At 37.0% G+C, this 17,293-nt stretch overlaps 1 protein-coding gene across 2 annotated transcripts in view; it reads right to left on the bottom strand.

The window, feature by feature from the left end:
• The window catches only part of FERMT2 (FERM domain containing kindlin 2), a 74,237-nt gene that overhangs the window by 11,580 nt on the left and 45,364 nt on the right, over positions 1–17,293 (bottom strand). For both annotated transcript variants that reach the window (XM_068966595.1, XM_068966594.1), the window contains exons 5-10: positions 11,935–12,160; positions 11,467–11,569; positions 8,985–9,092; positions 5,408–5,542; positions 4,662–4,711; positions 3,341–3,465 (exon numbers count right to left, since the gene is read on the bottom strand). In XM_068966595.1, the coding sequence (XP_068822696.1) occupies positions 3,341–3,465; positions 4,662–4,711; positions 5,408–5,542; positions 8,985–9,092; positions 11,467–11,569; positions 11,935–12,160 (747 nt within the window). The remainder of the gene's footprint in view (positions 1–3,340; positions 3,466–4,661; positions 4,712–5,407; positions 5,543–8,984; positions 9,093–11,466; positions 11,570–11,934; positions 12,161–17,293) is intronic.

The following is a 17,293-nucleotide window of genomic DNA, read 5'->3' as shown; positions in this document are numbered from 1 at the left end:
CTTATATGTTCTCAATCTCAGTATTACCCTATCCACCCAACTGTACAAGCCAGGATCAAGTCACTTTCCCAGTCACTGTTTCAAGTCACTTCTCCCAGGTTAATCATTCAGTCTGTTGACTGAATGTCCTGAGAATCTAACAAAGTTGTGCCCTTTGCCCACCCATGCTGATAAGCATAACCTGGATCAGTATCACTACTCTAAAATTACTCTTCTACATTGCAGCCAATGTAAGGATGATGAATCTTATCGTATTCATAATCCTTCAGTGTCACTTCATTGCTACCAGTTTAGAAAACAATCTCCTTAACAACTTTATCCTCTAACTCCTGCTGTCACCTTTCTTGTTAGAAGGAATGGATTCAGCAGCTATTAGGGAAGGATTCATCCTCTCCACTTCAACTCCATAAGTATGCCCCCTCACCCACCCCCCGCTTGACTGCTGATGATTTTCCCCACGCAATTTTGCACATCAGTCTCTTTTACCAACTCTCTTCCTTCCTTTCATGGACTGCAATTTTCTTTTTGGGATCTTAATTCCAGTGTTATTTCCCCTATTAAGCTTCCCCTAATTCTCTCCAAAATCACTGAAGATTGGTACAGCATCCTTACCTCTTTGTTCCTTTGACCTACTGCTTACTTTTTAAAGTACTACTATTGCCCAAATTGTAGCTGTTTATTTCCTGACATTCTCTGACATCTTAGGGATGTGACTATAACCTGTCCTCGATCCATGACTCTAGTGTCTGGCACAGTAGGTGGCATGGGTGACCAGTCCGCATCTGCTGACCTGCATTTTTTAGAACTGTACATTTTAATTATCTTAGGGGCCTTAGAGAGCATCTAGTCCAACACTCTCATTACTCAGAGGAAGATACTAAGGTCCTGACAGTTATTTTTCCAAAATCACAGGGCTTGTTTTGTGGCAGAGCAGAACCTAGGCCATTTGATTCTTAGGCTAGTGTTACCCTCACCAGTGTGATGTGCTGGAAAAGTACTCCTCTGGAAAGACGTGGGAGAAGTCGGATTAGGACACCCTGTAAACTGTTCTCCATCTAGGACTTAACTTCTCAGTCAATACAGAGAAGAATAAGGATGTAACAGGGACAGAGAAGATAGGGTCCAGAAGACAGATTAAGCCTCTAAATCAACAGTGGATAATCGGAGTGGATCCTGGGCAGCTTGGAAGGGAAGCAAGAGGACAGCTGCAATGTATTCTGAGAGTAACAAATAATGGTAAAGATCCAAAAGTTAAACTCCTGACCTAGGGAGAAAGGCAGTGAGTCTAACTAGAAGTTTTAGGAAAGCTACAGAATTTCAACACATGGGCATAGCAATCTTCTACCTGAGAGCAGAGGTTTTTCTATTTATTAAATGTGGTGGTTGTGGTGGTAGTTTAGTTGCTAAGCTGTGTCCGACTCTTGAGATCCTGTGGGCTGTAGCCTAGCAGGCTCCTTTGTCCATGGGATTCCCCAGGCAAGAATACTGGAGTGGGTTGCCATTTCCTTCTCCAGGGAATCTCCCCAACCCAGAAATCGAACCCGGGTCTCCTGCATTGGAGGTAGATGATTTACCAACTGAGCTATGAGGGAAGCCCCTTATTAAAATGTATGTAACTATAAATGGGCTTCACAGGTGGTACTAGTGGTAAAGAACCCGCCTGCCAATATAGGAGATATAAGAGATGTGGGTTTAATCCCTGGGTAGGGAAGATCCCCTGGAGGAGGGCAGGGCAACCCACTCCAGTATTCGTGCCTGGAGAAGCCCGTGGACAGAAGAGCCTGGTGGGCTACACTCCATAGGGTTGCAAAGAATTGGACACAACTTAGCACACACACATGTAACTATAAAGCAATAGTTCACAGATGACTACTAGGCAGAGTAGAGACAGGGTAGAGATTTGGACATTTTGCTGAAATATACTAAAAATATTCTAATACACAATGTACTAAAAAAAATAAAGAATACAGATCTACAGATGTTAACCCCAGAGCCCGGAAACACTTAAATCCTTTCCTAATTGCCTCTACAACCCCTTAACTCAGTTGGGAATTCATCTGACTGGAATGCAAGAATGCATCTGATTGGAATCTCAGTCTCACTGGAAATGAGTCTGGAAAATGTCCTTTAGTCTTCCAGCCTCTGCTATAAGGGAAGGCCAGTAAAAGGAGCATGAACAGTGAGAAGCCAATGTGTACTGCATCCTTCGGCACACATGCTGGGGACCAAGGGTGCGGTGAGTTCTGTGTGAGCCTGTAGGAGAGCAGTTCTCAGGGGTACGGCTTCCTAGAGGAAGTGGTGTCTAAACTAGAAATGAGTTGGCAGCTTTAAGTAGCATCTCTGCAGTAAGGGGCTCAGGAGCAATCTGCAAGCATAGCTGAAGGCTGTGTAGAGAGAATCAGAGCAAGGGGCAGCAAGACATCCTCCAGCTGCAGAAGAACCAGGCCAGCCAGGAGAGGAAATGCTCCTCCACCTGAACCAATGCGTCCAACAGGTTTTTGAAAGAGGTGAAGAAGCAGTGTGAAGAACAAACAGAAGTCACTAAAACTCAAATGAAGCTGTAACTCCACAGACCTGAATGGGGGAAAAAAGACCCAAGCCAGCAGCTCTGAGCCCTCAGCCAGACTCAGTCCAGGCCACAGGACTGTGGGAACAGGTGCAGCAACGTGTGCTCAAATACTAGCCCCTGTTCTGAGATAGCTGTGGATCTATAGAGGTAAGAGGAAACCAACGAGATTTAGGCTGTCAGCTAGGAGGGAGCCTCAGAGAGCCCCTGGGGCTGCCCCGGGAGCCAGCATGAGAGCAGTGTCGAAGACAACAAAATTGTGCAGGCGAGACGTGTTGGGAAAGGGGAAGAACTCAGTTAAAACCCTGCAGTGGCTAACCCACTGGTGAGTCAGAAAGTCAAGAGACTGGGGACTTGAACTGAACCAGCTGGTTACCTGTTAAGGTGAGGAAGAGGAGCGGGATGCTGATGATGAAGGGAGACAGCAGCGAAAACTGGGAGGGAACTATAGCAGAGATGAGAATGAGGCAGAGTCTGAAACAGATATGCGGGCAGCTCCTGCAGAATGAGAAAACCTACACATCCTCACGCTGAAGAACAGAAAAGGGACGCCACAGATTTACTTGGGATAAAAGTAGAAGCACAGCCTTCATGTGAGGCCTGCACAGAGATCAGAACCAAATATTCATGGGAAACTGAATACTGAACTTAAAAAAGTACCTAAAGGAGCAAAAGGAACTGCTAAAAGCTTTATCCTCCAGCAAAATGAAGTTTAGTGAATATTAGCTAATAGATATTCTACCATCAATACGGTCATTCCAAGGCTTTCCTTACCTCTTAGGTTCATCTGATGAGCTGGTGTGCCACTGGATTCTTCTTTGCTCTTATAACAAGAAATAGATGTATCTTTAAAGGTACACCAATACTGCTTATAACCTTTCAGAGTCAGCTTTTTTGGCCTATGCGTCGAACAGAATTAGAAGGGGGACAAAAAACACTTTTGAAATAACTTTATCAATGCTATGTTTTAGCAGCAAAATCTCACAATGTTAAAAGTCTGAGGCCAAGTTTTATATATGCTGAGTTCAGTCCCCTTTCATCTTGTGTGTTATATTTAGTGTTGCTGTTATTGGATTCTCCCCTTCTTCTCAATCTGCTCAGGAGATATTACAGTGAGTGAGCAGAGAAAGACCCTAAGGATAATATTCCTGTATTTCTGTCAGTTGTAGCTGTCCTGATCACTAGCAGGTCACATGGAAAGGACAGGAAAGTAAAAGTGAAGGAAATGTAAATAACTGGAAGGTTCCTGGGTCCTCTAAGTACCTGCAGGTTCGTGGTGTCCGCAGGGCTGCTTCCAGAGCCTCTCTAAACAGGCAAGTTTGCCTGGCAAGTCTAAAGTGCGTGAAGTGCTTATCTCTAGGGATGTACTGCAGTGGTGACTTTCACTTGCCACTCCAATGCCAAACATGAAGCATGAGGAGAGGATTAGGAAAAGTGTAGGCAGATGAAAAAGGTGGGTAAAAGGAAAACAAAGTGGAGGTAGGGAGCAGCATCTGAATCAGGTCAGTAGCTTAGAAATGTTACTATGTGGAGCTGTTTTATCTTCAGCTACAATAAATGGTTTATTCCAGAGCTTATATTCCACATCACCTCCTTTCCTCTTTCTGTCTTAATGCCTAACTCTCTTGATTCTGTGGAGTATGACTATACCAACCTTTTAAAAATCTAGATAAGATACTCTGGAATCTTGTTGTAAAATATCCCATGAACAAATGAATAGAATCCAATGAGTTCTGGAGCTCTGAACAAGGAAATAACCACTGAAAGTAACAGTTCATTATATACTGCTTTCACCCAGACAAAATGCTTTATATGAACCGTATGTTTCAGAATTTGCATGATGCAATCCATCTAAGTTACACAATCTCCTCCCTGCCTTAAGTAAAATGTTTATCAGATAAAACAACTTAATAAGTACAGAAATTTTAATTTTGTAAAGGTAAAATTTTTCCGCATTATAATTTAGTGTTCATAATAACTGGCAAATGCTTTTAGAAATGCATTTGCCAGTGACATAAATTTCAAGAATGTGAACGTGACTATAAAACTGACATTTATTTACTAATATTTGGAATTCCTTCTCTTTTGTACTTACTTGAAAACTTTAATATAGTCAGCAAGTTCAGGAATGGAAGTGATGTCACCCTAGGAAAAGAATGAAAATATTTTTTTCTCACTTTTAAAAAATTTGAAACTGTTTAGCATCTGATATTAAGAACCAGCTTGTTCAATAAACAAGGAAAATTACATAAATTACAGATTATAAAGATTTTAAAGGTATATACATGGTCGTAGGGTACAAAGGCATTTTCAAATGGCATAAAAAGCTATTAAAAATTTGATCAATACAGCAATTTAGACAATCCACAAGAATGTAGTGTTGATTCTAATATGACTAAAACTGTTTATAGCTGCATACAGAAATTTTCTGACTCTTAACAGTCCTGAGAATAGTGTTTCTTCTGTAATAACTAAAATCTAAGCATTTAAAAATTTTACTGAGACCTATTTCCTCTTCTTTTCCTAGTATTTTAAATTTGGAGATCAATAAACGGATTTTACCATGGCTTGAAGTTAACTCTTCCTCTGCAGAAATGTTCTCCCACTACTTGTAAGAGAAAGTGTAGACTGTACTGGCAGAAGATCTCTCTCTACTGTGTTGGAAGCACTAGAGACTAAACAGTATTAATGTAAAAAACTTCCCTGAAAATTTCTGGAAAATCTATGTATTCTCTAAACCATTAAATATTTCTCTATATGTCCCAAACACTTCATGAAAACCTAGTTCCAAAAAAAGGTATAAGCATCAGACTAAATTAATAGGCAAAAGATTCACCCTACCAAAATTGTTGATGTTTTTCCCCCTTCCAAAGTAATCTCCAGGTCTGAAAGGGCAGCATCAACTTCATCAACTTCTTTGTCGCTGTTGTTCAGATGATTCTCTGACGTCATGATTGACAGCTTATTGATATGATACTAAAATCAGAAGTGACATTTTATTTAAATGATTTTTCTAACTATGAATTTTAAAGTGAGATTATTATCTGTATCTATATTGAATGCCTTTTGTCACCTAATCTGAAAGGCTAAAAGTTTCCCAAGAATTAGAAGGATAGAAAAATGATGGGCATGGCACCTGAAATCAGTGTCCTAAACCTGCTAATAAATCTTTACTCAAACAAAGAGGATTTTTTTGACAAACACAAATGAATTCAGTTTAGGAATCCCTAGGATTCAGAGTTAACACCTCGTCCACTGAACTCTACACGAGCAGTGACTTTTAAGTGTCCCATCCCCGCTGCAGTATTCCACGTCTAGCACGCAAGCTCGAAGCAACAGGTACTGGATGAATGAACAGAATATGCATAAGGTCTGAATAAATGCATTAACACTGGTTACCTTATCTTACTACTATTACTACTTACTACTGTTGGTACTATTACCCTGCAGCGGGAAGTTAGTTATCGCTATTATGTTGAAAACTAAAGTTCCACTACCTACCCCCCATCTTCAATTCAATGCTGAAAACCTAACTTACATTGTCATTTATACATAAGAATAAACATGTTTATATGTGAATACATACACCACCCTGACACACATGAATACTCACATATACATATATGTACATACATAATGAGTAGTGATAAGTCCTCCTATATGTATATAACAAAATCTTTGGGTGTAGAACTAGTCATGATTTTAAACACACTTAGATAAATGGTTTAGAACAAATATTAATGATTAGATTCTGATGCTAAACTTAAAAGAGGTTTTATACAAAGTTAAGCATCACTTAAATCATTTATCTTTCAGAGCACAAAATAAGTAGCAATCCATATTTCTTAAGGGTTAATTCACCAAATACAATCTGTTCATGGGAACAATTAGTAAACTAATGCTGAGGCCAATTATCTAATTAACTAATAGAGGCCAATAGGTTCCTCTATTTTAAGATTTAGTGAATTAATAATGACTAGTCACTAGCTATGGTCCCTCGTGGCTCGGTAGTAAAGAACCCGCCTGCCAATGGAGGAGACACAGGTTCGACCCCTGGGTTGGGAAGATCCCCTGGAGAAGGAAATGGCAACCCACTCCTGTATTCTTGCCTGAGAAATGCCATGGACAGAGGACTACAGCTGGGCTATAGTCTATGGACTACAGTTGGGATACAGTCCATGGGGTCACAAACTTAGCAACTAACAATAACTACTCTCTGGCTGTATCTTCAGTTGTGCTGAAATGAGATCCTTATAATGGTAGAAACTTTCATATTCACAAACCATGGAGAAGGAGGTAGGTTGAGGCTCTCAGGCAGTGGTCTCAAATATCAGAATATAATAAGAAGCATATGGAGAGCTGGTTAAACATAGAGATGCTTAGGTTCACTCTCAGAGATTCTGACTCAGCAAATCTGGAGTCCAGCCTGGGCCCCAGGCTGCTAAGTGCCTTAGATGAATCTGATGCAGAAGGTCCTTATGAGTTATACTGGAGAAATCCTGGCTGTGAATGGGACAGGTCATAAAATCCAGCTTTGCTTTCAAATGTGCATGGGGCAGCTGTTATATGTTACAATACATGATTGGACCTAAATGCTTAAAAAATAGTGTTACTAACTTTTCTAACTTTTCAAAATCCACAACTTCTTACTCTGAAGTACTCTGTTTCTTTTTACTATTGTAGATTTATTACACAAGGAACCAGAAGCTCTAATAAGAGAATAGTTCAGGGTGCAGCCTATGTCTAAAATAAAAAATACTAGGCATCTCCTTGCCATATTTTCTGAGTTTTCCTCTTCTTGTGCTGGATGGCTTCCAAGAGGCTTTGGGTCAGTCTCTGGGAAGGCTTCTAACAACTCAGGGGATTTGTAGTCCAAATTTCTCTCACTGAATCTAGATTCTAAAATGGTCCAGGAAAAGCTACGCTTTGGGGCATTCAGTCTCCATGAATTAAAATCCAGCATTCTGAAGTGTTTTTCTACTGAATCGAAATGGAATATCTAATGTTCACTGGATGGGGTGGGAGCTGGGGAAAGTTGCAGAATAGTCCCATTTCTGTGACAATATGACTATGTGTACACTCATTCAATAACTACTTTTTGAATACCTACTGTGTGCTGGGCACTGCATATAACTGTTGGCTTTTTTTAAAAAATGAAATAATATATAAGAAAAGTTGTGGTTTTCTCCATATACATTTTACAAGTTTTCTTATTACTTTGTCATCAGCAAAATTTTCACTGGAGAATTAAAAGCCCTTACTCTAAGTGGGAAAAATGTAGAGACAATGCTGTAACCAAGTGAGATATTGTCCAAAAACTGTTCCAGAGTTTAATTCAAGAAATTCTTCAGGTAGCCTTAATGATCCAGAGACATAAAGAAGAGTCTTAACTGATTAAGCAAGTCTCTAGAAAATAAATAATTACACTAATTCATCTGTCATTCATTTTCCATCTGGGGTGCATTTTGGTTTCCCTCTTTTAGAATATAAACAGAGAAGAAATGAACTGTTCTTCCTCTCGAAAAAACAACGTTGTGAGTCTTAACTGAGAAACTTTTCTGGGTACATAAAAGAATATCGAAGATGGAGAGCATTTTTATTTGTGTTCTAATGAAGAATTAAATCACTGTTAAAGTAAAAGACATTCAAAACTAAATGTTCTTTTTGCTTATAGAACTCAAAGAACATCAACTTAATCAGAACTTTACGTGAAAATGGATTTCCACCATAATCCGAGAACACTCAGATAGCTGAAATGATTCATCTAGAAAGATTAATCTAGTGGTCAGTCAGACCTCAGTGTCTCTAAGAATGTGGAACTGTGGGTGCCGTCCTAATATTACTTTACCAGAGGGGAGATCAGTGGACATTAATTTCTTAGTAAGCCCTACTGTAATTCTGAAATAGGTAGTATGCAAGATCCACATCTGGAAAAATACTAGTTTAATGTTAGTTACTTGCTTCTTAAGGAATTGCCATTCTAAACACTTATTTATGTTTAGTTTTACTATTCTATTAAAATTTTATTATCTTAAAAAGTATTAATTTCTGCCATAGCCCATTTTACAAATATTACCATTCCCAGTTATCTATGAAGTTATGCAAGGCTTCATTTCAGAAATCTGATTTTTAATATGGATTTTATTTCCAGGGGAAAACTGGATAGTTTTAAGCTAATATAGATCTGGGGGTTGGAGGATATAGAAAAGTAACTATTTAAGTATGCCACTAAACTCTTACATAAGACAAAAAAAATTAAATTCACATATTTTGCCTTCTAAGTGTCTATTCACTTTCTACACAGCGAAAAATAAAACATTATATAAAAATACTATTGGAATTACTATGCCACTTTACCATGTAAATAATCCCCTACCCATTCCCCTTTAAAGTCCAATTTACCAATACTCTTCACTACCTGCAAGGCTGCAAACATCATCATTTCTTCTTCGGTGCATTCAATTTCTTCCAAGAGAATAGCCCATTTGGCCTGCTCATAAAGCTGATTGATTCTGATTGCATCATACTGCAGCAAAAAGAGACACAATTCTTTTGTAATATGTTACCTTTAACATTAACAATAAGGAAAAAAGCTACCCTTAGGGTTATATATATCTATATACGCCATCTCTAATTTTTCATTAAAAATGGCATTAAAATATGCCAAAAGATTTTTACATATTCAGTATTAAGAGTAGATTGTGTATGTTATTTTCCAGGGTAATAACCATTAGGTACACTAGGCCTTAACAAAAGGAATTTAACTTGAAGACATTAAAGTAAGGCAGCACTGACTGCTTTTCAGTATTGTTTTGCAACTTACACTAACATGTCATAATCACAGAGTATATTAATTATTTCAGGGAACACTTGCTTACTGTGGAAATGCATACCCAGACAAAGTAGCAGGTCCTTGGAAACAATAATTATTTTAAAAATTCAAAATAAAGGGCACACACACATTTGTGGAAAAGACCTAAGTGTTACTGAATTATCCAGTTATATTAATAAAAACTAGTAGTAATATATCTTAGAATAGTAATAAAATGCATAGCCCCTTCCTACCCCATGCAAATGTAACTGTGTTCCCAGAAAACTTTGGGTTTACCAAAATTAGGTATGATAAAGCCTATAAAAGAATTAAAATGATTTTTTAAAATTCTATATATATTTTAGTGTTGTACAAAGTATTATTTAAGCACATAATTTAAGATGATAAATACATACATTAAAATCTAGGCTACAATCTAGACATGAAAAGTATGAGAGGCAGACAAGAGAAGTCCCCCCACCCACAAGGATGATACAAAAGCAAAAGATCCAAATCTGTGTCATGTATTTTCTGGGGGAAACACTTCAGATTTTATAGCAAATTTACATCTTATCAGAAAAGCACAGTATTTCAGTAGCAGAGATGATGACAACCACTTGACAGTAAAAACATATAACAATGTTTGGCTGTGAAACTGAGAGAAATGTAGACTTAAAAAGAATTTTTTTTTTTTTAGAATTTTTTTTTTTTAAAGAATTTTTTTAAAGCAACATCTGGCACATGTAATTAGAAATCTGAAAGTAACTGAATAGGTAATCTTTCAGAAAACTTTTCTTCTACCTAAAGTAGAGTTGAAGTGAGATATTAAAAAAGATAAACTAACGTTACCAACTCTGTAGTAAATACAAACCATGGAACACAGTGTGGAGATTCCTTAAAAAACTAAAGATGGAGCTACCATATGATCCCACAATCCCACTCCTGGGCATATATCCACAGAAAAACATGGTCAAAAAGGATACATGCAAGCTTATGTTCATTGCAGGTGCAGCACTGCTTACAATAGCCAAGACATGGAAGCAACCTAATATCCACCAACAGAGGCCAACACATGGAAGCAACCTAACATCCATCAGCAGAGGAATGGATAAAGAGGATGTGGCACACATATATACAATGGAATATTACGAAGTCATTAAAAAGAATAAAACAGGGTTTCCCTGGTGATCCAGTGGTTAAGAATATGCCCTGTAATGCTGGGGACCCCAGTTCAATCCCTGGTCCAGAAGATCCCACAAACTGCAGAGCAACTAAGCCTGTGCACCACAACTACTGAGTTCATGCGCTCTAGAGCCTGTGCTCTGCAATCAGAGAAGCCTGTGCGCCACAACTAGAGATAGCCCACGCACAGCAACAAAGACCCAGCGCAGCCAAAACTAAAATAAAATACATAAATCTTTTTTTAAAAAAAGAATGAAATAACGCTATCTGCAGCAACATGGAGGAAACCGAGATTGTCATACTGAGTGGTAAGTCAGACAGAGAAAGAAAAGTATGGTATGATATTGCTTATAAGCAGATTCTAAAAAGAAATGATACAAAGAACTTACAAAACAGAAACAGACAGCCTTACAGAACAAACTTATGGTTACCAGTGGGGAAGAGTGGCAGAAAGAATAGTTAGGGATTGACATGTACACACTGCTGTATTTAGAAGTTATAACCAAGAAGGACCTACTATACAGCACAAAGAACTCTGCTCAATATTACCTAACAACCTAAATGGGAAAAGAATTTGAAAAAGAACAGATACATGTATAACTGAATTACTTCGTTATACACCTGAAACTACCACAACATAGTTAACCAACTATATTTCAATATAAAAGAAAGTTAAAAAATACAAATCAACCAACAATTCAATTATCTTAACAAAAAGAAAGGGTTTAATTATGCTTCTAACCTACTAAAACAATAGACTTCTTTAAAATACTGGCAATTGTGTCCAAAGTTTTGAGCTTCTAGTATTATATTCAAGACTTGCTATCCATATCCAAGCAATTCCTTAACCCACCAACTTCCAAGAAACAAAGAAAAACAAAAATAGATCCCTCTAAACCCTCGGTACCTTTGGATTCAAATCAAAAAAGCTGTAATACTTGAATCGGAGCAGCAAGGCCTCATTTTCCTTCACATCTTGTTCCATGAGAGATCTTGAGGAATCAAGCCACCTGGACAAATTAACAAACACAGTGGAACAAAGCAAGACAGAATTAATTTTCTACCTCTATGTAGATAAAGAAATTCTTAAATTGTATCTATATTTTGAAACTTACCCTTGGTTGGGAGGGATAAATTAGGGGGCTAGGATTAACATATGCACACTACTATTTATAAAATAAGACAACCAACAAGGACCTATTGCACAACTGTATTCAGTTGTACATACAGACACACACACATGCATATATATGAAACTGAACTGCTGTGCTGCACAACTGAAACACGATACTGTAAATCAACTATGCTTCAGTTAAAAAAAAACCTTGTAATTTATAATAGCAAAAAAACAGTAACAAATAAAACAAAAACTTACCCTTGGTTGATTTTTGCTTTGTCAAGAAGGGCTTGAGGTTTGAACATTTTCGCCAAGATTTCTGGTGATGTTATCGGCTGACTGACAGCAAGTATACCAGGGTTGCCTTCTGACAAAGCACTGTCACCAAACCAAGCAGAAGTTGGTGACAAGGGGCTTCCATCATGAGCATCGTAAGTAGGGGTCATTGTTTTACTATAAAGTCCTGGGCTTGAATATATAGTTCCTAATAAATAATGTGAAAAACAGGTAGTAAGTATGAAGGATAGTTATCTTAGTTTTCAGTAATACATGCTATAATGATGTAAAACACACTGTAAAACACAAACTTCGTTTTGGAAGGGAAAGCTTTAGTACATTATTTTACCTCTTAGAAACACATGAAATTAACTTTACTTGAATAGCATTAAGAACATGTAACAATAAGGTCAAAAATATAATTAAGTTGGTAGAAATTCTAGGGAAAACAGTTCAAGAGAATTAGAATAAGTTAAGGATATTGCTGAAGCAGACAGACCAGCACTTTTGTTTTTTTAATTGTGCCAAGGCTCACCTTTCAGAGGGCCAATGTAAAGAACATCAGTGCCTATAGAAAAGGAAAGAAAGGAGTTCAGAAGGTAAAGGAAAGGCAACAATAGAAGACAGAAACAAAGAATGAAAATGAAAAGAAAATGGGAAAAGGAAAACAGATTTTCCTAACTGTGAATCATAAACTGAAATAAATATTTTAAGTGAATTTAAGAATAAAGAACCTTAGAAGCTATAACCTAAAATGAGCTTCTGTTCAACTCAAAACAATGAGGTTGTGCTCTTGGCATGTGTTTAGTGACAAACATGTATATTTATCACCCTCTGAAATCACCATACCCTGTTTTAAGACAGCTCAATGTAACTGAATAAATTCACATAAATTAAGATAATAATTTTATGTTGTTGTTTTCTCAATGAATAGTTGAACTGGCTCCAACAGTTACAAATAAAATATTGAAGCAAAAGGATATATAAATTTTGCCCTAGAAAGAGGCTAACAAAAGTGCATTTTATATTTAATCCCCTGAAGTTACAGAGATATTATCTTTTTAATCTTCAGCTTCTTTAGTGTTAAAGGGCAGGCATACATTTTTTAAAATACTTCTTTTAAAAAAAGAGGCTACATTAAAAAAAATTTTGTTTTGAATTAGTCCACTGATGATCTATTCTCTGTCATTTAAACTACAAAAACTGAGATTTGATTAAGACTTTAAAAAAAAATTCAGAATTACATTAAGCAAAAGCACATCCCCTTCAAAGTTCCAACTCTGTTAATATATTTTATCCTGTAGTAACAATTTTTAAAAAGAAAATGTGTAAATGGGTGTCACATTGTTAAATGGATGCTGTTAATGAAATAGCTGTTTTCCTTACCTAACTTGGGAATATGCTTAGGAATTTCTTTCCTGTCATCTCTAACTATACACTACCCATAAACACAGAATGATAGAAACAACTACCCATGAAAAAGTGATGGTAAGGCTAGAGATATTTAAAGTTGTCAAGACAGAGTCTAGCAAGAGAACATAAAGCAAAAAAATTAAAAAACCAAACAAAAAAAACCTTTTACTAACCACAGGGTTATCTGATTTGATACCTCTAAATGTGTTCTCCCAATGAATACTAAAACAATTTGTAGAATGCGAACATGTAGAATGTGAAGAAACAAAGGCTGTAATGTTCCCTTTTAACCTTTGAGGAAAAAAACTGGAATATTTAGTCGTAAAGCAAAGAACCTTAAAATACAAGGGCATTTTGTGAAAGAGTTACTTATAAAAGGGCTGAGAACAATACTCCAGCTCAATTGTGCAAAGGATAATTCTGCTATAGAGACTATACATGTAAAAAAGGTGTGGAAATGAAACTTCTTTATGAAGTTTCTATAACAAAATATATTCCCCTACGTTACGGAACACCTAATAGAATCAGCCATTCAATCGATTCCCTTCCTTCTTATTTACCTACACTTTGTATAATCTACATTCCATACTTTCACTTCATTTTCCTATTTGTTGTTAGGCAGCCTACAGTAATAGCTCATATGTCGTCATTTGAGAGGAGCAGACTGAGGCACAGAGAAGTTCATATGTTTGTCCAATGTCAAGAACTATTAAGTTGCAGAGCCAAGCTATAAATCAGCAGTCTGACTCAACTGCAGCTAAACATACTGCCTCCCAGGTACCATAACTTATTTAAGCCGTTCCCAATGTGTGCATTGAATATATAAAATTAATAAATGTGTGCATTTATTCATTTTAGAGTTTTATTACTGATATCACCACTGCTACGTCAGACAGTGCATTCCAATAAACATTTTTGTACTTATTTCCCAATTCTAGCAGCACTGCTAGGTCAGAGGGTATGTGCATTTTAAATTCCTTTTAAGTCCCAGTTCAGTGACAATCTCAACCAGCCTGTATTCCTGATTGCCCAATTTAAACCATATTTGAAGCAGAAAACTAATAAAGTCTAAGATGAGGTAGCATATGTACTCAGCAACAAAATATATGAGTTTGCTGAACACCACAGAATGATAACTTAAAAACTATTAAGGGTGAGAAACAAAGACTTTAACAAGCACGACAGTATGGGCCACCTACTATAAATATTAAAAACTCATTACTTTTATAATTAAAGAGTAGTTTTTAAAAAATGCTTTGATGTTTAAAATGGCAAATTCTAGTCAGGAACAATGGCATCCTGCATGGTGATTTTCCTGACTTTCTCGATTACCTTAGGACCCTGACTTTTCCTTTGTCGAGCTGCCTTTAAGATTTCCTAGAAAAGTTCTTAATGAAGTAATTTTCTACTTCCATAGTAAATCTTTAGATATCTGTAAATCAGTACTAAACAGTAAAGTTAATTCTTACATGGAAAAATTGTTTCCCCCAGACATGGGATCATGCTACTTTAAATGGTTCCCTCCTCACAGGTACTTGGAGAATAGATATTTACCTAGTTACAGCCAGCAAGTGGCAAAGCACTAGAGAGCGTGTCACCTGAGCACAGCCTGTAAACAAGGTATGTAAACACTCGGAATTTTATCATATTTCTGTGTAAGCATCTGACTAAAGTAAGAGAATTGCTAATTCACTCATGATCCTTTACCTTTTGAAACATTAAATAAAAAAGCTTTGTTGAAGTATAATTCACACACCAATATTTCACAAAGTATTCACCTTTAAATATTAAAAACTGGAGAAATGATGTTACATAATGGTTTGATATATGAGTGCTAGACCCAGACCAATCTGGACTAGAATCCTAGCTGTGTCTCTGATTAGCTTTGTGACCTTGGGCAAATTACCTAACCCTTGTAATGTTCTTTCCTTGTAAGTAAAGTGGGGATAATGCCACCAAAATCACAGATGTTGTGTAAGGATGAAATGAAAATATGCAAACACATAAATATATAATTGTTAACCATGCTCACATAGATGCTCATAATACAGGAAGCACATAGGCACTAAAGGAAACTGAGCCTGTTTCTGCCTCAGTAGAATGAAAATTACGCCTATTCCTTACCACACCCTGCGGTACAGGAACCTCTGTGTAGCACTGGGCACAGTGTCTGACCCCCAGAAGACGTCATAAGCTGAGATGTACAGACCTGTTGCTATTTGTATGAACATAATATGCAACTGGTCAAATCTGTCAGCCTTTGGTCCAAACATTGACTAATAAGACCGACAAATCATAAAAGCAGGCAAACTTGATATTTAGTATTTCTTTTAAAAATTAATCTCATTACTTTTCATGTGTATGGGACTTCTCTATAGATAATCAGTCCTCTCATTTCACTATCTTTGTGTACTTTCTTAGCATTTCACATCAACTCCTCAAATGTTTTTAAACTGTTTGGATGTAGACAACTAAACCTATTAAAAAAAATCCTTCAACTGAAAACAGTCACTTCACAGACAAGAGAGCACACACAGTGTATGATTCCATTCACATGAGGTTCAAGAACCAGCCCAACCAGCCTATTCTGTGGTGAGAGAGGCACAGGAAAAGGCATGCAAGAGGCCTTCTGGGGTCTTGGTATCATGTTACATGCCATACTTAGTTTTGGGTAGTGACAAGTTGTATGTATCGGCAAATATTCATCTATAATTTAAAATCTGTTCATTTTACTGTATGTAACACCTCAATTTAAAACAAGAAAGAAAAGAAACCCACAGTTACTTACTCTAAAATATTTGTAGCTTTCCCTTGTCTTAATTCATTATCTTTTATGTTTTGTCTTTTCTTAAAGGACTATATAAAAGCTCTTCCTTGCAGTTCTAAGACCAATCCTGCCCAATTTCAACCACTCTAAAATCATCCCATAAATATACCTTTCCATGTAGTTCTTCATCTTAAGAATTGAGTTTTCATTTAAACTAAAAAAAATAAAAAACCAAAAACTGAAAGCAGAGATTGTCTCCTGTCACATGGCTTCATCTATATAAACCATCAAGTCTAAATCAGACTTTAATCGGATTCTAATGACAGACACCTTCTTTTTACTCTCTTTGACTTCCTTAGTCTATAGGCTCTACCACTACTCTTTCCCCTCATTCCCTCCTCCACATTTTACTGGAATTAAATTTGATATTCTTTCTAAGTAATGATTTGTTCATTTTGTACCATATTCAGAAACCAGTGCACTAGCCTATATTCCTCAGTCTGACATTAAATACCCTCCAGTGTGATCCAAAAGTTCCTTGGAGGTTTATCCCCCATGAACTGGCTCAAATGGTTTATTTACACATCTTGTACTTTTCTTTTGCCAGGATGTTCTTTGTTAATATAATTCTTTCTACTTGGATCACCTATTCTTCCTATCAAAATCCTAGCCACTGGAATCCTAGCCAATTCACAAACTTACTTCCCCAACCTGAAAACTGAATACACCCTACTTGGAATTGTTTTGTCTTCTGAATTCCTACAACATTATTTCTATAATATTCATTTAACATTTATGTATTACCTCCTTAAATACAGTAACTATGGTTTCCCACTGGCCTATAAATTACTTAAGAGTAAGGACTATCTTAATTCTTGGTAGCTCCGAGATGTAATCAGTACAGGAGCAGTGACATAAAGGTTACAAGATATGTGACCTTAGATGTTCCTAATCTTTGTTGTTCAGTCACTATGTCTGACTCTTTGCAACCCCATGGACTGTAGCACGCCAGGTTTCCTTGTCCTTCACTATCTCCCAGAGTTTGCTCAAATTCATGTCCACTGAGTTGATGATGCTGTCTATCCATCTCATCCTTGGCCTCCCTCTTCTCCTGCCTTCAGTCTTTCCCAGTATCAGGGTCTTTTCCAGTGAGTCGGCTCT

Source organism: Capricornis sumatraensis, chromosome 2 (genome assembly GCF_032405125.1).
Source record: "Capricornis sumatraensis isolate serow.1 chromosome 2, serow.2, whole genome shotgun sequence".
Classification (NCBI taxonomy): domain Eukaryota; kingdom Metazoa; phylum Chordata; class Mammalia; order Artiodactyla; family Bovidae; genus Capricornis; species Capricornis sumatraensis.
This window is presented reverse-complemented; position numbering and strand designations above follow the sequence as displayed.